Source organism: Idiotropiscis lumnitzeri, chromosome 5 (assembly GCF_059441095.1).
Source record: "Idiotropiscis lumnitzeri isolate Australia: NSW breed Sydney's pygmy pipehorse chromosome 5, RoL_Ilum_1.0, whole genome shotgun sequence".
Taxonomy (NCBI): domain Eukaryota; kingdom Metazoa; phylum Chordata; class Actinopteri; order Syngnathiformes; family Syngnathidae; genus Idiotropiscis; species Idiotropiscis lumnitzeri.
Window position 1 is genome coordinate 8,687,203 of NC_142395.1, and position 24,480 is coordinate 8,711,682.

The 24,480-nt window shown below is 39.8% G+C and overlaps 1 protein-coding gene across 14 annotated transcripts in view; it reads right to left on the reverse strand.

Annotated features, from left to right (window-relative positions):
• Positions 1-738: 738 nt before the first annotated feature.
• Positions 739-24,480, reverse strand: part of tjp1a (tight junction protein 1a) — a 109,029-nt gene continuing 85,287 nt past the window's right edge. For 5 of the 14 annotated variants that reach the window (XM_088295285.1, XM_088295284.1, XM_088295292.1 and 2 more), the window contains 22 exons: positions 22,613-22,749; positions 21,931-22,036; positions 20,659-20,809; positions 17,284-17,392; positions 16,959-17,178; positions 16,366-16,550; positions 15,690-15,785; positions 14,860-14,886; positions 12,900-12,982; positions 12,438-12,648; positions 11,945-12,045; positions 11,165-11,515; positions 10,051-10,290; positions 8,202-9,002; positions 7,561-7,643; positions 7,204-7,380; positions 6,698-6,804; positions 6,306-6,565; positions 5,245-5,390; positions 4,936-5,156; positions 4,440-4,583; positions 739-2,380 (listed from right to left, as the gene is read on the reverse strand). In XM_088295285.1, coding sequence (XP_088151411.1) covers positions 2,286-2,380; positions 4,440-4,583; positions 4,936-5,156; positions 5,245-5,390; positions 6,306-6,565; positions 6,698-6,804; positions 7,204-7,380; positions 7,561-7,643; positions 8,202-9,002; positions 10,051-10,290; positions 11,165-11,515; positions 11,945-12,045; positions 12,438-12,648; positions 12,900-12,982; positions 14,860-14,886; positions 15,690-15,785; positions 16,366-16,550; positions 16,959-17,178; positions 17,284-17,392; positions 20,659-20,809; positions 21,931-22,036; positions 22,613-22,749 — 4,051 coding nt within the window. In that variant the 3' untranslated portion in view covers positions 739-2,285. The remainder of the gene's footprint in view (positions 2,381-4,439; positions 4,584-4,935; positions 5,157-5,244; positions 5,391-6,305; positions 6,566-6,697; positions 6,805-7,203; positions 7,381-7,560; positions 7,644-8,201; positions 9,003-10,050; positions 10,291-11,164; positions 11,516-11,944; positions 12,046-12,437; positions 12,649-12,899; positions 12,983-14,859; positions 14,887-15,689; positions 15,786-16,365; positions 16,551-16,958; positions 17,179-17,283; positions 17,393-20,658; positions 20,810-21,930; positions 22,037-22,612; positions 22,750-24,480) is intronic. The other 9 variants (XM_088295287.1, XM_088295286.1, XM_088295289.1 and 6 more) reach the window with 8 other exon arrangements.

The following is a 24,480-nucleotide window of genomic DNA, read 5'->3' on the forward strand; positions in this document are numbered from 1 at the left end:
CAGCCTGGCTGGATGATCCCTCAAAGCGCTTCACGCTGTGACCTCATTTACCTACTGATGATGCAGCATCTGGCATGACTGGGGGTTCAGTAGCTTGCTCAAGGAGACTTCAACATTGGTTACAGAGGCTGGGGATCAAACCCACCAACCGCTGAGTTGGAAGATTCTATCGCTGAGCTGTGCCCCCCAATGACCTGTGCAGTGACCTAAGCACGTGGGAGGACATGTCCCCATGCATGAGGGCCTTCCGTGACCAAATTGGGTCTCCAAGCAAAATTATATTTGGCCTTCGGCATGTTCTGATTAGTCAGATGTCGAGTCTCGTCATTGACTGACCGAAGCCCTAAAAACAGCATTTGGAGATTGGAGTCGGAGTATTTTTCCCCCAAGGGGACTCCAAAGGCCCCGGGACAGCCCAGAACCAAACGTTGCTGAAAAAACCCCCCAGTAATGCAGGATTTTGACATTGGGATTCACAAACTCAGAGATGACTGGCGCCATCTAGCAGGCACGCTGGTGAATTGCATGTAAAGAACTGCTACATGGCAGCGAAAAATGACAAGGAGCTTTAAAAAACATTATACAAGCAAATCCATTTGAAGCTTTCAAAAGTGGCCTTAAACAGCAAGTTAACTGCAGCTAAATATAGCCGCTTAATGCTTAACGTGACAGCTTCTTATTTTAGATCAATAACATGGTTCACTTTGTTAGACAGGACAGAGACATCTTTGTCAAACGTTACTTTAAAATGATTTTATTTATTAATACAGTGGTATACTTAAAAATGTGTTGCAGAGGAAGGGGAAAAAAAGAAATCAGCCACACGTGAAGCGCTAATGTCCAATTAAAGCTGTGTTAAGTCTAAAAATAAGTTGGTACTGGTGTGCCATATATCATAATGGTCTATTAGTACAAAAATACATTTACGGGCACACAATACAGCATCCAGTATTGAAATCAGTGAAGGGAACATTTTGGGAGCACAACTTTTGTTTAAAAAAAAAAAAAGAAAAAAAGTTTGTCAGCCTAAGCACTTTCCTGATCCTTAAGTCGCCATAAAAAGACCATTTCTGACGGTAATTGAACGTGAATATGTTGGTAAAAAAGATGTCATGTATTACTGACAGGTTCAACGTTTCAAGGCTCGAGGGTATAATCCAGAATACAAAGATAATCATGTTTCCATGTTTCTCTTCCACTTTTTAAAACATGTTTTCGCTACATTTTATACAAAAAGAAAGACTTACAAAAAAAAGTTCATTTACAAACAAAAGAACCAAGGCAATATGCTCGCATTATTTACAGCCACTCTGCTTCATCTTCCTCTATGTTTGTTTTTGTAAGTAATGCATAGGAGATAAAAGACCAACATACATTTGTTATCCTCTGGCAACCGTTACTGAGTGCTGAACCCAAGTTTGCTTATACACTGGGTTAACAAAAATGGCAGACCAAACAACACTAGACATTTACTTATCATAAATTATCGTCTTCATGAAAAGAGGTGAATGATCTGCAGATAAGGCATCACTGCTTATTGTGTTTGAATGCACGAGTGCAAAAACAGCGAGAAGAAAGGAAGGTGAGGAAGCAACTGAGGAGGCCACTGGACCTGAGTAGAACAACATGCATAGATCTCCCTCAGGCTGGAAGGAGCGAGTGAGAACAACTCAAGCTACAAGATCTCACCGGAAGGAAAAAAGAAAGGCGCAACCGAGGAAGAATAAAGGTTAAAGTGTGCTGCTTGGCTTTTAGATCCAACTGACCTTCAACTGTCTCAACAGAGACTCTCACCTTCATTAGAGTCCCTCAAAGTGGAAGAATGTGGATAGATATTTATATTCAGTCATCTGAACTGAAAAATAACAGGAAGTTGAATTCAGGACTAAAATGCAATATACATAATCTAGACTACTATATATACCGTATGCATATATAGCATAAATACACCGACACTGGTTTGTAAAATATGTTCGCTGGTGGCGCAAATTGGAAAACAATCCATCCATGTATACTCTTGTAAAAACTTCATTTTTTATATATAGCATTAATCCTTAGTAGCAAGGGCGGGGGCATGCATCAGTGGTTTCACTTCATCAAGACTTCATTTGAGGGGAAAAGTTTCTATCTTCAGAGCCTGGTTGTAAACGGCGCTGACTGGATCTTCTTCACGCCGCCATCAGGAGTCGAAGATTGCAGCTGTCAGTGAGTGTGTGCGTGTGTCTGTCCTTGTTTATCCACCGTGGATGCATATTCTGTAACATCGCACCTGCCACCCCCACAACTTAAAAGTGGTCGATGAGCACAGAAACACAGTTGGCTCCCACCAGGTAGTTGGGGTCTCCAGGGAGAGACTTGTTCTGCCAGTTTTTGGGGTCACCTGAGAGGATGAGGAACAGATGGAACAGATGGTGAGTTAGAACAGTCTTTTAGGTTCAATTAAACTCTAATGGCTATATACTGTAAGCACTCCCTCTTCGGGGATGCTTGTAAGGAAAAGCAACTGCCGTATGAATTCATCAACTACTTGAGTGGAGCTGCAGGGCCTGATTGCATCTCCTGCCTGCCAGCCAGGCTTGGAGAGTACAAGAAGGTGGCCTGCGTCCAAACACGAGACAAGCAAGATTTGGCGAGTCATTTCATCTTTCATGAATATCCCCAGCCTCTTGTTGACTCGAAATTTAACGTCAGTCACTGTACATTTGACCTCAGTCAAATGTTGACCATAAATGAGTGTGTGTGTTGTCCATAAGTCATCCTGAATTATCTTTAGCTTATTTCTGAAAAAAATGTGTGGTGTGGGCAAGGCATTTTGCATTCCTTCCTTGTTACTTCAAAGAGGAGCTAATTATCATAAGCACAACCAGATCAAGTTTTCAACCAATGACATGACATCTTGGCTGGCTGAAGATGCAGAGTGAAAGAAACATTTCATCCAAAGCACTGTGAAAACATACTGCATAAATACAGCACATGTCAGTAAGTCATCTTGGGACCGTCTTTAATAGCAAACAAACAAACTAAGAATATGACCACCGCTAAATGAAAACATAACTATCTTTAGTCGTAGTGAACAACAGAGAGCCGCTGCTCACGCCATCTGTCAACTTTTAAAAAGTTAACTAGTTTTACATGCCTCAAAGTGCGATCAGAGAATAAATCGTTCTCTAAGGAGGAGCATTGATTAGCACAGAGCACTGTAAAGAAGAGAGAAGTGGGGACACAATGTAAGAAGAAAGTCACAGAGGGGACAGGAGCAGGCCGGAGAGTGGCCTTGCGTCGCAATAAGAGGATTAGCACGCAGCCTGATAATCCTCCTCTTATTCAGCCCAACAACGGAGCAAGCCAGCATCTCATTCAGCCTGCCACTTTTCATTCTTAAAATGAGGCTAATTAACTGCTAATCTGAACAACAGCCAAAATTACCACTCTTCTTCAAGGGATGAGGAAATAAGTCACTCTCTGATCTTTTCATTTCTTTTTATGAGTTGAGGTTTTACTTACTTTTTTTTTTTTACAGTTTAGATGTTATAGTTTTACTCCTGCACACAAGGCACTTAAAATCACTATTAAAAGTGTTCTGAAAACAAGCTCAAACCTTAAGTGCAGTCAACCAAATCATTGACATCCATGGGAGGACTTTTCTAATCCTATTTTAACTATTCTATGCATCACATCATATCGCCAAACATCAATTTTCTATATAGTTTTTCCTCATTTGAGCCACGGGTAATCTGGACATCAAATTTAATTGGACTGGTCAGTGTGTCTTTAAAGAGATCTATAAAAGCGGTTCTTCCGGCAAGGATTTGGGTGGCTGTGTGAGAGGGAACAAACAAAAGTGTGTGTATATATATACATATATATTTATATATATATGTATATATATATATATATATATATATATATATATATATATATAAAAGTAAGGTTGATGTATACTGAAGGCCACAAAAATAGATAGACCTACTAAGAACCACTACAACAGCTGTAATAAAAAAAAAAATAATAAAGATTTTTGACGGACAAATGATGACTAATAAATTTGTTATAATACACAGCTGCAACAGCTCTTGTATTGGTTCTCATTAGACAGTACTTAATTTTTATTTTCAAGGGAAAGGGAGAAACAGTACCTCCAGCAGTGAGAATAATGAAAATGGACTTTGATGTGAGTAACGCAAAGACAGGCAAGTTGGAAATTAGTGAAAATGAGTGATAAATAGTGAAATGGATTTAACTAAAGCCATTGTGATATGTAAATGACATTAAAAAGGACAGATTTATTTCCCCGTAGACTGATTCTGTTACCACGTCACAAAACAGAGGCAAAAAAAAGAATCACAACCAGGGGAAAATGATTCAAGTGGCCCACAACAGTCAAGTAGTCACAAAGCCAGCCCAAATGACCCCAGAAGAACTGAGAGAGCACAGCGTACCCGACGAGGAGTCGGAGGATTTTAGAGCAAAAGACCAACCATCAGGGGTCATTGACGCACAGTGAGGTAAGCGCAGCTCCACAGGCTTCAAAAACTTGAGGCCGTGAGGTCCACACATCACCAGAGGGCTCAGCAAAGTCTCCCCTGAAAATGACAGAGCAGAAACAAAAACATAATTGCATAAGTCAAAACAATGCATTTTCTTTTGTATTACAATAACAATCTAATTGCTCGGATATCCTACAGGGTACAGAACACAAATGCTGAGTTTAATGACTTAATACCATATAGTTCACATATCTGTTGTGCCGGTGTATTACCAAGCGTGACCTTGTAATTCGGCAGCATGGCGCAGTTTTTGTGAGCACATCTGCCTCGATGTTAAGCGGTTCTAACTCAACAATTCAATGATGAAACCAGGAAGAAAGACTGTATAAGCGCAAGAATGTGTGACTGCAATCTCATTGTAATCAGTGTCATTTTGTGATAACGTTACCTTTCTCCTTGTCAAGAGGAGGCAGGATGCTGTTATCTCGGCAGACCTTGAAGTAGATCTCCTGCTCTATGCCTTCAGGAATGGCGCCCTGAGGGATGATAATGCTGACACCCGTCTCGATGGAGCTCAGGACGCCACCATTGCTGTTGAAGACACCTCGAGCAGTTGCGACCACTGTGTGGCCCTCATCCTCCTCCTCATCATCGTCCAGGGCAGTGGGGCTGGGAGACAGCAATGTTCACTACAACGTGCATGTATGTCTCTAATAGAATACATTCAATTTGATCCATGAATGATGCGATTGGTTACCTCACAGGAATGGCCTTGGGCACAGCATTGATATTGTTGTGCTGATACTTGGAGCGATGCTCCATTGTACGAGTGAATGTATCTAGGCCACTGTCGTGGTCAGTGTTTTGGGACTGGGAGGGCTTCAATGGACTTGCACTCAGATTCTGTTCAAAACAGAATTGAGATATTACTGTACTGAAACATTTCCGAAACAAACAGCTACCTACGTAGAACATTATTTATAACATGCAAATATAAATGAGAATTACTGTAATCCCTTGTTTTTCATAGTTAATTGGGACATAGATTTATTATTGTTATTCAGTTTTCAATTTCCATTTTAATTATTTATTTTTGGGGAGTTACACCTCAAATATCGGCTTATGCAGCTCTACTATGACTAACTAGCGGCATATTTGAATAACGTTATGAGTTTCCGAACAGAACGTGCAAAAGTGCCGTGGGTTTAATGTATTAATGTAGAATGAGATAAAACGATAGATGCTACGATGATGCTCAGCCAATCAACTCACAGCATAACTTGTGCTCTCATCGGTTGATCTCGTGACCGCGAACCAATCATGCGCCTTATGAGTGCCAGTGGGTGTGTCCAAAGTCTACGACTTTATTCATATCTTCGAAGCAACGCCTCTTACTGTAATATGGCCCTATTTTTTTTCTTTTTTGGGATGAATATGCAGAAAAAAGCCATAAAACACCAAAGCCGCAAAAAGTAAAGCGCAAAGAGGCGAAGGTTTACTGTATTATGCCAATTTCCATCCATCCATAATCAAACTTTCAGGATCATGGAGCGCTGCTTGATTGGCAGCCCATCGCAGGGAGACTGCGAAATGAACCCATATTAGCGGCACAGAATTCAGAAAGATCCACTATTCTTGACCACAGATTAAAATAGGTTCCACGAGTCTTAATAAAGTGTCTGTAACATGCCTCTGTCAACGTGCCCCAATTGATCAGTTTGAATTCACATTTGATGGGTGAGCAGGCATTCCGCTGACTGAGTTCATTTGAACATTATACACACAAGCTACAACAACACCTGTACAAATGTTGCTTACTTTTGAGGCCGTATCTGGCTTGTCATTGGGCAGAAGGTTGTGGTTGAATTTGGGACTGTCGAACTTGCGTTCGAAAGGCCTGGCAGAGGTTGTGTAGGGTTTGGGCACATAGCGGTTGTAGCTAGATGCTGGGGCAGCCCCGCTGCTGGTGATAGTTTTCAGAGGCTTTTCACTGGTGCCATTCATTGGAGACTTCTCTGGAAAAGTTTTGTGAGGCAGGAGGTTGCTCAGGACAGGCTCCTCTCGGGAAGGAGGCTTGGCTGAGGGATAGTTATTATAGTTACCTTCCTTCATAATTCATTTCAAAATACATGTATACGCACGCGTTTTTTTAATTTATTTTTTTTTTTTTACACAAAACTCTGCGCTACTCAGCAGGCTGTATGTTTTACCTTCAGTTGAGGGCTTGGGAAGTATGGCCGGTGGCAGAGAGGGTGTCAACGGGGATACTGGTTCATTTCTTTTCTCTGCTTGACTTGGTTTCTCCACTGATTCTGTTCTGTAAGCACAGGGAAAAAACAAAACGATGACGACAACTCAACTTTGATGTGGAAAAGGATGTCTGAGTTTAAAGCCCGTATCCCACTGAGCGGCCAACTGTTGCGTACGTTGCAGATATCTTTCGGTAGGGTTCATTCACGGTATTTATTGTTTATTGTTTGCCAACAATTTTAATGGTCACTAACATATTTTATTTTCAAAAGTACCTTGCGACAAGAAAAAGCATCCAAAAATTTTTAATGACTAAAATTTCTGAAATCTAATTTGTATACCCGAGGCATTTTCTTGACATATGTTAACGTCGTATTTGCTGTATGCATTCCCAGTAAATCTAGAGCTTTGTCTAAACTCTCGCGAGCAAAACTTGTCAAAATCACAATGCGCCTATGAAAATTACCTGGAAAAGTTGTGCGTTGTTTGTGCTTGAGCTTGAGGTTTGGCGGGGCCTGTCTGGAGGCGGTCAAAGTAAGAAAGCTGTTTCCTGTAATAGTCCTCATCTTCATCTGGGTCATAATGGTTGGAACGCACAATGTCGTCAGCCGCTTTGGACTGAGGCTTCTGAGGCTCTGGGACTCTAGGTGGGGAAACAATGCTGCTAATCAATTACAGTGCCATGAAGACATGCTCATGCAAGGAATAATAAACTATAGGTAAATCAAAATTTGTCAAATTGGGCATAACAATTCAACAAGAATGTCTTTAAAGTATCATCTGAATTATCAGTGTGCCAAAGAGTGAAAAAACAAAAGCTTACCTGTAGCTTTTTTCTGAATCCAGGTTACTCAAAGAATTAGCTTTTGGGATGATTCCTCCTGCTTTCAAGGGCAAATCTGCGGCCTATGATAAGCAAAGAAAAGGACATGTGTCACGAGTAAATTTGGTATGCTAAATGTTCCCATCCCAGCAGGAAGTACCAATATTACTTAATTACTAGGAATATAACAATATCCAAAAGTCACGAAACAATATGACCAAAATATTATCTTCATGATACGGTAATTATCACTATATTGTGAAGCGCTTGGAGATGCGCTGCTTTTAATGTCGTAACATGACATAGCGTGGCAATTTTAATATTTCGGTCATCGTTATTCGTTATCTTTTTTAGTTACACTCAAGAATCAATATTTTTGTTGAGTTAGATCTGAGAGCGGTTTTAAATCATGTGCAGAATCCAAAACCTTTTGGAAATTTTGGAATCAGCAACCCAATATCAGTTTTAATCAGCATAAAAATCCAACTCAATCTAATTTCTGTTTTGAAATTATTCCCAAGTGTTGTTTTATTTGTTTATTTAAGTATGCCCATCAGCCGCTACTAGTGCAGAAACTATTCTTCCTGTGCTCACAACTAAACAAACAGTGTTATCAATCAATGGAAAGCCAAAATATTTACCTTGTTCCCGGATAGATCCCCTGTATCTCTAGCTCGGTCCACGGACACAGAACGTTTGTTTTCAAACATCTTGACTCTTGTTAGGACTGACTGTGGTTGCATGGCGGGGTCATCGCCGTGCAACTCCTTTCTGGCAGTGTCAGGCTTTGAAGTGTCTGCAGTGGAAAATGAGGTGACCGCTGCTTTCTGAGGGGATGTTGGGCTGGTGTCAGAGTTTTTTTTGTCATACTGTTGAGGTTTGTAGCCTATTACGTGCTGCGTTTGTCCCTGGTTGTAGGCAGGCTGTTGGCCACCGGGTGAGCGGGCAGCTGAAGAGTGTGACGTCAGCTGAGAATCCTGGTTGTAGTGCATGTCTGGAGAAAGGGGTGGAGGGTCATTGTAGCTGACTGGCCCCGGAAGTGTGGGTTTACCATAGCGAGGCCGTCCGTCGAATCCCTGCTGAGGTGGAGGCTCATCGAAGCGGAGTGGAGGGGTGTACTGAGAGTCGAGGCCATCGCTGTATGGCAGGCGTGGATCGTAGCCCTGGGAGTTGGCAGTTGCATTTGATTGGCTGTAGGGGTTCCACTGTTGCTGGTCATAGTGAGGCACACTGTTCTCAAAGGGCGGAGAGTCATAGTTTCGGTACTTTGGTTCTAGATAACCACCTCCGCTGTTGACATCAAACCGACTCGGTGGATGGTCATAATCTCTGTATGGCTGCTGATCAGGGTGGTACCCCTGCTGAGGGTTAAAACTCCCAGCTTTCAGTCCAGGACCAGGTCTCCCTGTGCTGTCTGGGCTGTACGGATCCTTTTGAAACATCTACGAATACACAACAAAGAATAAGGTTAGCAGCATCACGGGATCCAACATAATACACAATTCAATATAATCAAGTATGAAAGGATGAAGTAACTGAAAATATTAAAATAATTCAGTGAAATTAATTACAGAAGAGGAAACGAGTAGGGAAAGACCTGCAATAGAGAAACTGAGAGGGAGGGGTTACTGGTCAGATAATATAATAAAACAGAAATCACAAAAAAAAAAAAAAAACGCTGTACTTTCAAATTAAACATGTTTTTGGCAATTAAAAGGATACAGCAAACAAAATAAGACAAAACAATGGGATACATTTTTTCCCGAAGCATTTCCTGACATTCAGATGTTTGGAAATTTAACACGATTGAGACTGTTTTATGGGATTTGCAGTTGCTATAGACCAATCTGGCTTGATATTTAAAATCATTTGATGTTGTTTAGGAAAATGACACCCACTGTCTTACAATAACATTTAACATAGCTTGCACATTACACAAACATCCTTCAAAACCTGGTAATTAACAAGCAACTGTTAATTTTCCAGCCAAATCTGAAGTCTCTCACCCGCGCTTTTATTACAGCATCGTGGCTTTCAACACTAAAGAAACAGATACAATGGTTGGAAAATCAACAGTTACTTTTACAAAAACAAAGGCTCTGTTTTATCAGCATTGGGAAAATACAGCACAGAGATCTACTTCTAGTGGCCATGCAAAGAGGTTTAACAACAGTGAGTGCTGCGAGACAGTCACTGCTTGAGCTAACACTTCCACACTCACTGTTGCATACCAACATTTGCTCACACATGCACAAAAGTAAACACGCGCACATTCTCACATCCAAAAACTCTAATGTCCTCTGGGCAGCAATGTGGTCAGCAGACATGCGAGGGGAAGGGGCGGGGGATCGAAAAGTAGAGACAGATAAGCGTGGCAGCAGGAAGTAGGCAGGTAGACAGGCAGCAGCAGCAGCACAGGCGGTCAGTCGGGTCATATCGAGCTGAGCTGGGCCCGGTCACGGAGCATCCGGAGGCAGGTCAGTTGGATACCTTTGGTTCTGAACTGGCCAGTCCAGCCTGTCTTGGTTCTGATGTGACACTCTCAGGGGCTAGCTCAGGCGAGGGCCTCTTTAGTGAGCCAGCCTCTGGGTTGGGGCTTGGTAGCCTGTGGTAAGCTCCAGGAGCCTCGCCAGGGCTCGGGCCCCCTACACTTTTTACAGCAGGGGTCACTGTCTCAGCCAGGGGCTCAGGGAGCTGGGGGTTTCTAGGGATGGCAGTGGCTTCTGCTTTCTGTGAAGTGGTTCAAAAATGTTTAATAACACGTGCTGACACTACTGTGCAGTGCAAACAAGTGTTAGTGTTGTCATGGCCTCTCTATAACAACCTGCTCCTTACTTGTGCTTTACAGCTTACTCTGATTCAAACAGCCAATCACCTTGCCTCCACACTTAGTCGTAACGGTTGATCAACCAACAGCATGCCATGTTAGGAATTAGGACACATTTTCAATGTTAGAATACACTAATCTTGCTTTAATTCTATGGTAACAATACAGTAATGTATCCTTGTCCCTTTTTATGCTTATTAACAGATACCATAATGACAAATACTTCAATTTGGGATTCTGTGATAAATACATTTCACAGCAATGTTGGATTTACACTGTTTTTTCAACATGCACAAAACACTTTCTGGTATTAGCACAGTCCCAATCACAAGTGTAAGAGTAGTAAGTGCACAAAGGTGAGTATTGTTATGTTACAGACAGTTGGACAAATATACGCTTGACTCCCCAGTGAAATCATCAACAGTCATACAGATAGGACAACTCTTGGTAATACAGAATACAAGAGGAAAAGTGCACATTAAGTTCTAAGGCTTTAAAATGTAACGCACAAAGATTAGTCAACACACACACACACACGAAAGGGTTAAATAACTACTGTAGTGGTAATAGATTTCAGACAATATTTTCATGGTATGGCGATAAATACTTGACCACCAAATGTTTGACTTTCACACTGATATTGCATTGGAATATTAAAATCACACAATAACTGTAAAAAATAAACATGAGCCTTCAATAGCGCCTCCAGAACACCCTTCTAACGCACACCACGTCCTCCAGACAACAGGGGAGACGCACGGCTCTCAGAAACGCTACCTGCTGCGGCGCTGGGGCCTTGAAACCAGCCGGGTCGATGCGGTTCAGGGGGTCTGACTGCAATGCGTGTTGGTAACCAACGTAGCCAGCAGGTTCCTGGATGACGGGCGGGTCCTCGCGGACAGGCTCAGAGGAGCGGGTGATGGCGGGCCCCGTCGGAGGGCCCACGTCGTCATTTAGCGTCTCGTCCAACTCCTGGTCGGTGTAGGCTCCGCCCTCCGTGTCCGTGTCCTCATAGTCAGAGGTGTGGCGGCTGTCGGTGCTGTACATGGAATACTCACTGCCTGGTGCCGACAGGTAGGACAGACGGTCATCATGAATATCCAGATCATCCTCTGTTGCTCCATCAGCCTGTGACATGCAGTGGCAGCAAAGAATTTTCAGCAATATGGATGAAGACACATTCAAGGCGAATATCACATTTCTTTGAAGCAGTGCAGTTCAGTTCAGTTAGTCACAATGTTATTTGGAACCGTCAATGGCGCTTTGGTCTGTTTTGGCAATTGGTGCATTAGCTATGTAAAGAGCATGACACGGTGGAGCCCACCAATTCATTATCAAAATAGCAATGGCACACTTGCTGTAAGATAATATAATATGAACATAAGAAATGCGAACAGGTTTTAATCTAATCTCCAACATTAAAACAGATTTTGTGTTCTTTTCACTCTCTTGCCAACGTAGCGTGGCGATGAAAATTCTGTCAACTGTGGCATAGTGAATCAATGCACGGTCATGAACTGTATTGCTTGTTGAAAACGTGTATTTTGTGTGCTTTACCTTGCCCTCTGAAACCCACACCAGCTGATTTTGTTGCTGCTGGATTATTTCCTTGAGTGCTCCAAACCATCCATCGTTCAGGTTGTTCAAGTTAATAGTTGCTGAACACACAAAGCGGAGGGAATGTGGGGGTTGGTGGGGGTAAAGACGAATTTGTGAAAGCAAGGAACCAACATCATCATCTGCAGCCTAGTTTTGCACAATGTGCGTTTGTTGAGGGGATTATGAATTGCAATCCTTTTTTGTTTTTTTTATCACCTACAGATGCTTCAAAAGCATGGCCATGGCACGGGCCTTGGCAGGAAAAACAAATGTTAGAGGAAGTCTAAATCTGGATGAAAAGGCAGCATGACGTCACCACTGAACAATACCAGTTGGGTTGAGTGTAATGAGGCCAACGCTGCAGCCCATGAAATGTGTCTTTACCCTTGTAAAATGTTAGAATTTTCCCTCCTTTTGAAGAATACGTTAGTACCTCCCCCGAGGAACTCACTGGTGAAAAGATGGTGATTGTTTTTCCTCAATTTCAGGGCTCGTTCATAGAGCTTCCTGGCACTCTTCCGAGACTCTGGGCAGAGCCTGGTCCTCATGTTCTTGACGCCTTGCTTTGTGTCAGGGTTGAGAAACACCACAATTGGATACCACTGCGCATAATTCAAACGGTCCACCGCATTTGGGGTGATGTCCAGCACGGCATGTTTGTCCTGAAAAAAATCAAATAAATAATAATACCTCATCAGATACTGTTTATATTCTAAGCACGTAGCCTATTTGAGAGTCTTCTGAAAGTGAACTACCGCACATAGAGAGCTCTTAAAAATACAGTACACCCAATCAAGACCAAGTTAGTGTATTCCACCAGAGGGCAGCAACGAGACGCTCATATTAAAGCAATACTCTATCAAAGTCCATAAACTCTACTTTTGACTAAATTTAGATCAGGGGGCTCTCTCACCCGGTCAATAATCTGTTTGATGGTGTGCAGGCGAATGATGCCGGAACTTTTCTGGTCAGTTCCAGCATCCCTTGGTTCAGTTTCTGTGGAAGGCAAATAGACATTGTAAGTGCATCACATCGACACAAAAGATAAACAGTCAAGACAGGCAGTGCCCAAATTAGTCATCCTTGTGGCATGCGGTTGTCGACTCCCATAAAAAGAACTGTAAAATACAGAACAATAATCTCTGTACAGGAGAGGACAAGTGTTTATGAAAACAGATGTCAAGACAAAATAAGGATGGCAGCCAATTCATGCAATTGTAGCATTAAATATTTTGAATAGATTAATGGAAATGACAAATGGTTTGTAGTGACTGTGTACGTGCAAATGCAAATAAGGTGAATGAAGATGCCAGAAGTGTGTTTTGTGAAGATGCCAGAAGTGTGTTTTGTGAGGAACACTGACATGAAATAAAGAAGCAGGAGGGTCATTTGGCATTAATGACAATTCACGGTCACTGTAAACTGCAGGGATTTAAGCAAGGATGTGTAGAGGGGTTTATGGTTCATATAAATATAAGAAATGATGTTCTGCCTGGAATCACAAGACACTAAAAGGATAGTTTTCTCATGAGGATGCTCAGGATAGTAACTCATACGACACTTAACACGCTACATAAAACGCAGATTCTTTAATGAACTATTGAGCGCTACGTAGGGTCTTAGACTGACTATTACTACACGGGGAGTTTACAAAAGAGAAGTACTGCCATGCAATGAGTCAGACATTCAACCATATGCAGTAATGTTTAACAGTTAGTTGGCAATGACAAGTGTTTCTCTCGCTTTAAATGAAATGCTAAAGTAGCAGTCAATGTAAGTCATTGTGTCGGCATACATTCCAATTTCCAAAAATATTTTTGGGGAGAATGTGCCAAGATGGATTACTGTCAATTCAATTGTTTCAGATTTATTTTAAAAACACACTGTGATCAGTGCATAAATAATGGCGGTTTAGAAAAGATGTCTCTTTCTAAGATCACAAATATCACACACCGTTGTAAGAAGCTTCAAATTTCATTTTGTTTTGCGGGACAACAAAGATACAAACACAACCGCACCGTTAGAAATGAGCGCATAGGTGGATTGATGTACGGGTAGCAGCCAAGCAACGTGGATGTGCAAAAAAAGTTCAAGATTATTATTATTATTATTTTTTAAAGGTATGTTGAAGTGCTGTCATAGAACTCGTTCCGTTTTTTTGCAAATATTGTTCTTGTAAAAACTAAAGTCTAATCTAAATCTTTATAATCAACTGACTAAATAAATGTCATCACTTAGTAGAGAATTTGCAATGTAACTGTGTGTTTCTTAAACTGTTGATACATTTGAGTTGTAAGTCCCAAGTCATTTTAGTGATGCTTTCACATGAGAATGCCACTCAGTCTCAGAAAAAAATAATTCTTGCAATTAGGAAATTACTCTTAACACAACTTGAGTAACAATACTACCAGTATAAACCCATACATCCTTTTTTATATTGCTTAGTTTGCGTAGTGCCACACGCTAAAATCGCAAAAAAAACAAACAAAAAAAAAAGGGTTGAACACTGATGCACATTAGTAACATATTTGACTTACTATACTTTATAGACATTTAATATATTTATTCTAGATATATTTGACTTATATGTTCGGTGAATACTAATTATGGACTCTCAGACCCCATGAGATCACTTATGGAGGATAGTAACTCATACAGTCTTCATATTTATAAGTACCAGTTAGTATATTACTTTTCGTTAGTGGCACATCTCTCATAGTCAAGCAATGACTGTTTTACCAAATTCTTAAATGGCGTGGTATGAGCCAACATATCTATAGCAAGCAATCTATTTACCAAATGCTTGCTGATTAAAATTGGCCATTCTTTAAATCAAATAAAACAAATGCAAGTTGATACACTCAATGACATACTTTCTCCTCCTTGTTGTTGCTGTGTTTCTGAAAAGAAAATACAGTTACACAAAGATCACTAGAGTTCCAAAGACACACATCAAGAAATGGAATCATTTCTTATGTTGGTCTGAATATGGTATGGTTTGTTGCCCACTTGGAATCCCAAGTACACTAATTTTTATGGCACATTCCAAAAACCTTACAAGTTTAATGGGTTGAGGATGCTTACTTATGTTGCTTTAAGTGTGGAGGAATGACAGTTAAACATGAGAAAAACAATGAACAGATAACGCCACAGAAAAATGACCTGACAAGGAGTACAGGATTCAAACATAAGCAAAAAAAAAAAAAAAAAAAAAAAGAAAATCTGCACAGAATGTCATCGTCATCTAAGAAATATTTATATAAGTGGATAAAAAAATATTGTTCTGTTTCAAAAGAGGAGGCCAATAAAAACAAGTGTAGTATGAGTAATGTTTGAGTGTCAATCTTTCTCATGCACTGTTCTTTAAAATAAAGAAACCCTTTCTCAGTAATTCAAACATGAAATATAAAAACTTCATTAACATTTTTCTAAAACACAAACTTAACAGCCCAAGAAAATAATTAACCCTAATTAATGGACTTAAACTAATTACAGCTGTGTTTAAAGAACTGCAGCTTTCAATCGGAACCTTGACAATGTGAGAGATCTGTGAACAGGGGCAATGACCCAACACTGATTTCAACATCTGTTCCATGCAGGCTGATTCACAGAATACATTTTAGCACAAGCACAGCTTTTAATCATAAATATATTTCACTGCACATTTTAAGGGGACAAAAGGGGAATGTTGCTGAGTACTTACTTGCTAATTCAAAGATATCAGGCTCCTCTCTAGCCAGCTTTTCTCTTGCGACGTCTGCTATTGGCCCAAAGATGACCACTGGCCTCAGGAACCCAGCTGTTTGTAAACAAGAGCATATCTAGGCTAGTTACAGTTTTGGGCATAGGTGCATCAGACAGTCTGATCATTTGCAAATGTGTACTATGGAATTCTATGCCACTGACCAATATGATGAACTCTAAACCCATCATTATGTAATACCGTATTTACCGGACTATAAGCAGATACTATTTTGTCCCTTTTATAACCTTATGCTATGCTATGCTATGCTGTGTGGTGGAGCTCATTGGCAAATCGGCCTAGCGTGACACCAAGAAAGAAAAGCTAGTGTGTAACTAACTGTGGTCAGCATTGTTTGGGGGAGGGAAAAAAAAAACATCCACCGGTGTTTAAGGTAAATACAAGTTTAAAAAAAAATCTGTCTGTGGACCTCTTTGTTTGTAAATATCTCATGTTAGAATGTGGAGAATCACGGGTGTTAATAGGCCAATGTGTAAAAATGTGTTTGTTTTGGCTGAATTGAGCTATTGCATCTTATAATCAGGTGTGTTTTTTAGTCCGGAAAGCCAGTAGTTCAAAGACCAATAAATGTAAATCTTGATATTCTCAATTTGTAAATGATTTGATCATGGCTTACCTTCTCTAAGCACCACCCGCTCATAGGCGGGGAACTTAGTCTGAACTGGCTGCGCTGATAAGTCCTCCCTGCTCTTCCGCAAATTCCTCTTTGAGCTTCGCAAGCCACGGAATCGCCAGAAATCCGCTCTATCACCCCCTGGTGTTTTGGGGAGAGTATACTGCACACTGGACAGCTGCTCAGCCCTGAAGCAAAGAGCAGTAGATTCGTTGTCTTGCCTTGAAAATCAAAACTAAGATACAGTAGCCTTCATTCTCTACTAGTTACAAGCTGACTTAATGAATTATACAACTGAAAAACTCTCACGAGCAATATTGCAATAACAGTCCAAATGAATTTAATTTACTGTACTGAATATTGTTTGACATTAAACAATGTGCATTATTTTTTTTTTAAAGCATAGATAGCCAACAGGTCAAAAAATATGTAATGTTCATGCTTTACTAAGTCAACACGTTCATGTCAATATCTGCAGGCGGCATCAACCTGTTTAAAAAACATTAATTCTTATGACCTACCTCATATTCATGTAAGCAAAACAAGTCAAAAGACTTCTGCAAATGTATTATTCTAAAGTGTGACATGAGACTTACCTGTTCTTATTGGGTATGATGCCCCTCTCCACCTCCTGATGGTTCTTGCCAATGCGAATAGCAAGCCAGGAGCCTAATTTGCCATTGTAGAGCGTGTCCACCACTCGGAACACCTCGCCCTTATTGAAGCTCAAGCCATATGGTGACTCTTTTTCATATTCAAAATGTGTGCGAATGTAGAACGAGTCGCCCACGTCTGACTCCACTATTCTCCGATACACTGGTGAGAATGAAGAAAATAAAACAAAATGTGAGAATGACATTGTGAAATTATTTTATTATGCTCAGACAGATGGCTGATGAGTTTCAAGCACTAATAACTCACCATCTTTTTTCTTCTGAGCGAGAATTGTAACTTCCTCCCCCCTCGGCAGATCAAGCAGAAACAGCACCGCCTCTTCCCTAATTATATTGGCAAAGTCCACATTGTTCACCTACAGGTGAAAAGAAAAAGATGAAGTGGTACGTAGGTAATTCTCATCCTTAACATATAACACATTTTGTTTTTTTAATGAGACATCACATTGATAACAGAAAACTTACGTCATTTTACGATCCGCAAATTATTTAGTGGACATCATGGTTTTGTAGTTTTGGATTTCATAGTGTTTTAAAATTTTCGAAAGTTTTGGTTTTCAGAGTGGCTTTGTTAGTTTTTATGAGTTTTAGAAATAACTTTTGATGTTTAACAAGAAGTGTTTTATTTGTGTGCAAGATTAGAAAGAACCATACCATGGTAAGTATTGTGTAGTAAAAACTCAACACAAATATTTTGAAACTACTGGTGCAGTTTAACAGTCCAGACTTTGAATTAATTATATGCAAAGTACATAATACCGCTTATGAAGTTATTTTTTTTAATCTATTTTTGTTGAATTTTTACGACTCAGTACAATATAATAATATAAATAATATACAATATAAAACTACAATAATAAATATTTTGTTCACCTATATCAGAAAAAGAAAATTGCACCGAAAATGGAGAAAATGTTGAGAGAGAAAGAGAGAAAAAGAGAGAAAAAGAGAGAAAGAGAGACTTGGATGATGCAGGAGCAGCACGATATAGCACTAAATTAAAAACCTGTTTGTCATCAGAAGCTATCAAATGATCCCCTGCGACTTAGCTGCCTCCCCCTCATGTCCTGCTGCCCTCCCAAACACAATAAGTGCTGTTTATTGACTCTGCTTGAGGGTTAGCAGGGGAAGCAGATACACGTGGGCTGAATCAGTGAACTTCAGAACGACACCTTTATCCTTTCCAGGAACAGGATGATTTGATGCCTTTATCTGCACCTGAACACCAGGAACAAAAGCAACAATTCGAAGATGGGGAACAATGTCCTGGAAGTCTTAACATGTTTGTGCAGCACAATGGGAATAACGCGTGCAAACACAGAAAGTAATCTGCACAGGAGGTGGCGGGGAACAGACGACATTGTAAACTCCATCAAATCATAAACAATTAAATGATCTTCTATAATAGTTTCTTTTATGCAAAAGTCTCATGTCACAACATTTTTTATTTTTCCATTATTATGCATAACAAATGCAATCAATATCACTCCCTTGAGCTCGCTTTGCCTTGACATGAAAGACCTTCTGCTTCTGCTACCTCTTTGGCTGTTGCAGCGGCGTAGACATCACGGTCATATTATGATTCTCAACTTGTGGGAAACTTCAACACATAAAACAAGATCAGATAAAGGCGCGTTTTCCGTTTTTCAAGTGCCAATTTGTTAATCATAAATGGGAAATGACTCGGTCCCGTTTTTGGAGAAAGCAACACTGCCTTGTAGTGGACAGAGGAGGGATGGTCCCCTTGACACACGAAGTGTGAAATAAATGTGTGGACCCACAGATCCACAAACACATATTCAACAATTCACCAGCAGAATTGAATATTTACCAATGATAAACCATGATAAATGCTCCGACAACATTAAAAAACACAGGGAAAACATGGATATATTTGTGGCTCACAAAAATGTGTAAGTTGTGTATTTCTGTGAGAAACATCTCTCTTCATAGAATACAAGCTACATAGCGTATGCTGTCCTACAAGTATGGATGCATTTATGTTACACAAAATAAATGCCTGAATTTGTAAGTCAACATTTTAATGACCTCTCTTCCTGAAGTATCAAATACATTTACTGTAAAATATCAGTGGAAATAGCCACCTTTACATCTTTTGCTACAAGAAGATGTCAGTGTGTACACACAGTTTATTTTTAGCAGACTATTGTTTAAAAGTATGAATGATCATCTATTTAATAAACAGTTGTTAGCCAATTCCATGTATGGCCATCTAGGAACAAGTTATACAACTGGATTAACAAATATATACCTGCATATTCTGAAGAGAAAGTGTATTGCTTTTAAATATATAGCCGACATACATTCCCTTGATTAGAAATGTCCATTTAGGGATGTATTCACCAACAAAAAGTTTATATTGATGAACAGTGTTCAGTGTCAGTGATCAACACACAAATTCTGGACTTTCTAGTCAGAAAGAGAGAGAGGGAGGCCTTTAAGGTTACCGGAGCTGAACTGTACCCCACAGTCTAACAACCACAGCTACAACAGTGCTGACGGAGCTGATAAACTTCATCGAAAGATTCTAACAGATTCCCAAAATGTTGGCAATTTTTCACTATAGGCACAGCAAAGCCAGAGGCAGTGGTCGAAGATGTTTTTGCTCCAAAAGCAATGGGTGATGTTCTAAAGACCCTGAAATGAGATAAAACCGCTCTCGGGATAGGATTCATTTGCCCGGCAGAAATGTTCTCACATACACCTTTTTTTCGGAAACCCCCAAGAATGTAGTAATAGTATCATGCTTCTGTTTCCTAGAAATGTCTGGTGTTTTCATTCCTTTCACTTGGCATTGCATTATTTCATGCTATTCAGCAGCAGAGAAATTGTGTGGAAAAAAATCCTGCATGCATAATCATTTGGAACAAAGTGTACATACTGCGGGTTGTACAAACTGAAATCAATAGCGTCATCCAGTCAACTGGCACTTAGTGAAATAGAAGAACTGTTCAAGAGGTCAGAGAGCAATAACAACTCCTATTGTTTGTTCACATTGGACACAAGGGGAGCCTTAACACAAGGCACAGCTTGGCGATGACTCACAGACTGACAGATAAAGTACATTGTACTGTATTCCCAGTACTATTGTGGTGATGGAGTCCAGTGGATTCATTACAGTTTGTGTAGGCTGCTACTCCATGCTAACCACCAGCTGTTCCTCCCACTATGATGTGATTTGGAAAAGGAATTTGACTAATGATACTTTCCAGGGACCTTAAATGAGGACAATAGACAATGGTACAACTAAAAAGCTTTGTGAACAAATAAATCATGCTTCTATGTGAGACAGTCATCCTCAGCTCAGTGACAGATGGCTGGAGATATTTCTGACTGGTAGTTCAGTAAAGTTGTTACAAATACAGATTTGCCTTGAAAACCAATTGATTTCTACTATTCACTCAGATTTATGTTCTATTTTTTTTTTTACAATTGCTAGACCTGTATGTTTTTCATTCATGTGAATACACTGCCACCCTCCTTCCTGAAACCACGTCAAAACAGGAAACTCAACTTTGTTTACTGTGTTTTGTCCAGAGAAAATGTTCAAGTCATTAAGGTGCATGTGTGCAAGTGAAGAAACAGTTAAAGTGCTTAGTACCCTGAGAATCTGGTCCCCTTCTTCCAGTCCCTCCTTGGCTGCAGGACTGTCTTCCAAAACTCCAGCTACAAAGATTCCAACATCATTTCCTCCAGCAAGCCGAAGTCCAACACTCTCTCCCTTTTTGAACTTGACCAGCTTCATACTTGGCCTACAACAGACAATTGGTGGTCAGATGCCACTTGACAAAATGTTTGCATGCATTTGAAAAGAGAACTTCAATGGCTTAAATTTTGCACTAGATATATGCAAGAAGACAAAATTGTCAGTACCAATCCAATAGGCATGAGCCAATTACCTGTTTGAAGGGTTTACTATGATTTCAAAAAGTCAAGGTTTCAATAATCGTTAAAACTGTCCATCACCAGTAATGAGCTTTTCTTTTCCCTTTTGAGGGGACTCCTAAGCAGTCAACGTGCAGCAGCAATATTATCAGCTGCGTGCAGGGATCACTAAACAAGCCGCCTCTTTGAAGTTAATGACGAGAGGCCAACTGCTTTTTTTTCTCCTTCTTGGCTGAGCAGAGAGGGGAGGTAAGAAGTTACATGGAGGGATGGAGGGAGATGAGAGAACGCAAGTGCGTTAACACCAGCAGACACAGATGCCTTTTTGCTACATTGATTAAAAAGAAAGAACATTGTGCCAACTGGTACAAGCTAACCCCAAAGGACAACATGGGTAACTTACGGGACTGTGCTAAAAATAGCTCGCCAGAGCACTTCCTTACTAAGAACAATTAAAACAGAAACATGTTAAAATTTTGCTTTCTTTCTTCCTTTAGTTGAACTTAACATTGTACATGTTTCTTAACAGATCAAATATTCTATATTTTGTTTAAAAATAAAATAGATTGTATTCAATGGGGAAAATGATGTTTTCATTTACACAAATATATCAAAAAATAACATTTGAGATATTCAGGCAATATTTTTGACTATCTTGGTTATTATACTGTGATAATTTAATATCAGCCCATGTCTACGATCCATTAAAGAAAGAGGCCCCTGGAAATGGTAACTGCAATAACTTGAAAATTAATACTGTAATACATTCCAAGAAGTGTCGAATATTAGCTGTTGCTTCATTTAGTGATACTGTATTATGATGGTTTATACGGCAATCTCCAGTACTATCTTGCCATCCCAATGTTATATTTATTCACATGTATTTATTTTTAATCTCAGAAGAAGCTTGCTGATTAACTGTCAACATCCAATCCAGTGATTTAGCCCAGGCTTGATTGAGCTTCGTGAGTGCCAAGACGATACTGACCTAAGGATACTGTCATCATGAGCGGCGCTGGGCACAGGTGCATCTGAGGGGCTGACTGGCAGGTCCACATCAGGCTGGCCAGGCTGTGCATACACAGGTTTTGGTTCTGCCAAAATATAATCAACACCTTCACACATCTTCCATACAAATGCCTGACACACTGTGGTGCACATCAAAAGTAAAACAAACATTCATTTACTGTTCTCTTCACTCTGAAGCAAACAGTTGGTACTTATTAGTTTACTATATAGTTTTTACTATTAGTTTTATTAACAGGCTCTAAACTAACTTTGTTTTTCAATGTAGAGTAGCTGTAATTACCTGTATACTTCATAAAAAAATATTAAATTAAAATAATACAATCACGCTTCCTAAAAATCTAAATAAAGGTGCTAAGGACACCACACTAAATCCAATCATCTGAAAAGACAAGGCAGTGTAAATCTAATGAGAAAAATAATAATGATTAGGATAAAAAATAATTACAATTACTAGGACAATAGTAGTGAGAGTTATCAATGACTTACATCTTTGTGTTTACTCTTTTGAGCATCAGTTTCAGAATAATAATTGATGCCAGGCTTGAAGTCTCTTATCATTTGCTGACATGTTTCATTGTTTCCCCCCCTTTCTTTTCCGAATGACAACAAAGGCTTGACAGTTAAAGAAAGAAATTATGTACCAGGCAGCGGAGGTAACTGTTTGTCATCTCTGGAGCTGGTTTGGTCACTGGCCTGAGATAAGACACCATCCTCAGAGCTTTTGACTGGCGTGGACATAACCGCTGCTTTAGATCGCTCCTCATCTCGACTTCGATGGCTGCATGAAACAAAAGTCACAATTACATAACTGAAATTTCAACACCAAAATGACAGTTGGAAGTTTCTTGCTCTATCTTAAATGCATGAATTTGGTGCGACTACTGTACATGACATTCATAACTGTCAAACACACATGATTTAATTGCAATGGCACAATTAACAGGATACAATGCTAAATACAAATCCCAACAACATTATTTCAAAAGGTAGATACCCATAAATAAATCAGAACCACACATACGAACAAATAAAATAATGAGAAGTGCAGTCAAAAAACAGCAAACTCCCAAGGATGTTTCTGTCTTTTCAAAGTTTAACATTTTCATCTACTTATCACATTTTTCGTTTTGGATTTTTATACAAAAAATAATAATGATAATACTGCAAGTCAAGTTATTTGATTACCTCTGCAATTACTTAATCTGTGCGTTGAATTAATCTGTTCACTTCGTATAAATATAGTTACAAGTACCGTAAATGATCATGAGTTGACAGAAAATGTTTTCTGTGGACAAAGCAACAGGAAAGAAAGCCCCATATACCCCCACCCCTTACAAAAGACAACTTCATTCAATTTTCTGGTCATTGTGGTGAAAATAAACAAGGTTGGACTGTATTTGTCCGTATCCGTGCGTGTGTGTGCGTGCGTGTTAGAAGGGAGAGGCAGGCGGCACTGAAGGGGGTTGGGAAGAGTGAGGCATGAGGCCTAGAGAGAATGGGCTGTGCTACTTAAAACAATAGTTGAATTCCAATCTCGTCACATGACTGCCTGCTGGAACACAGCACTTGAACTGTACTAAGAGCCTTTTGTAAAAACTATTTTGAAAACGCAGACTAAACCACAAGCTCCAAATAAATCACTTGTGTTACTGTCATACTGAGACAGTAAAACATACATCACAAATATATTATTGTTATACATTTTAGTGTATATTATATGTTTTATGGTCAAGAATGCCACTCCAAAATGTTAAGAGATCTCTTCCTTCCTCTGACCTCAACTCATTTTACACAGACCTCTGCACGTTTGATATACGTCAGAGTCAAGATCAAATACAGCAATCGTGTGAGCTTATTGCGGAGTTGCAGCCCATTGCCAAAGAATTACATGTCATCATTACACTATTATAAAAACATAATTTCAACTGGAGGAAATGGGTACAAATGTATCTACTGTGTGTAATGCTTGAATGATGACAAAACGCAAACACTCTACAGTGAGTGCCGTGACCAATTATTTCACATTGATCAGCACAATTCAACACATTTGTCAGAAGAAACCACCATACATCGCATCCCGTTCTGAACATCCAATCAAAATACGACTGACAAAAATAGTAGATAGAAATAAATAATCCATTGTTTTTGCTAATAACATTCAAAAAGATTAAAAGACAAAAAAAATGGTAATTATGGTACTCACACATATGTTTGGGTAAGCTGCACCATGACACTTAAAGAAGTTCTGGAATGAAAGTCCCTGAAAAACACGAGTTCCTATGGCCAAAACAAACTTATGCCCAATAGGAGATACTGTGCATGAAGGGAGTTTGAAATGATTTGGTCCATTCAATAACACTGAATATGCCTTGTCCAAAGGAAACAAATGCATCTCAGCCCTTCAGCCAATCAGGTTAAGCAAACCATCTGTCCTTGGGCAAAGCACTGTGGGAAGTATGTCAAATTCCTTTTATCCCCATGAAACGGGGAGATAATAAATCATTCTCTT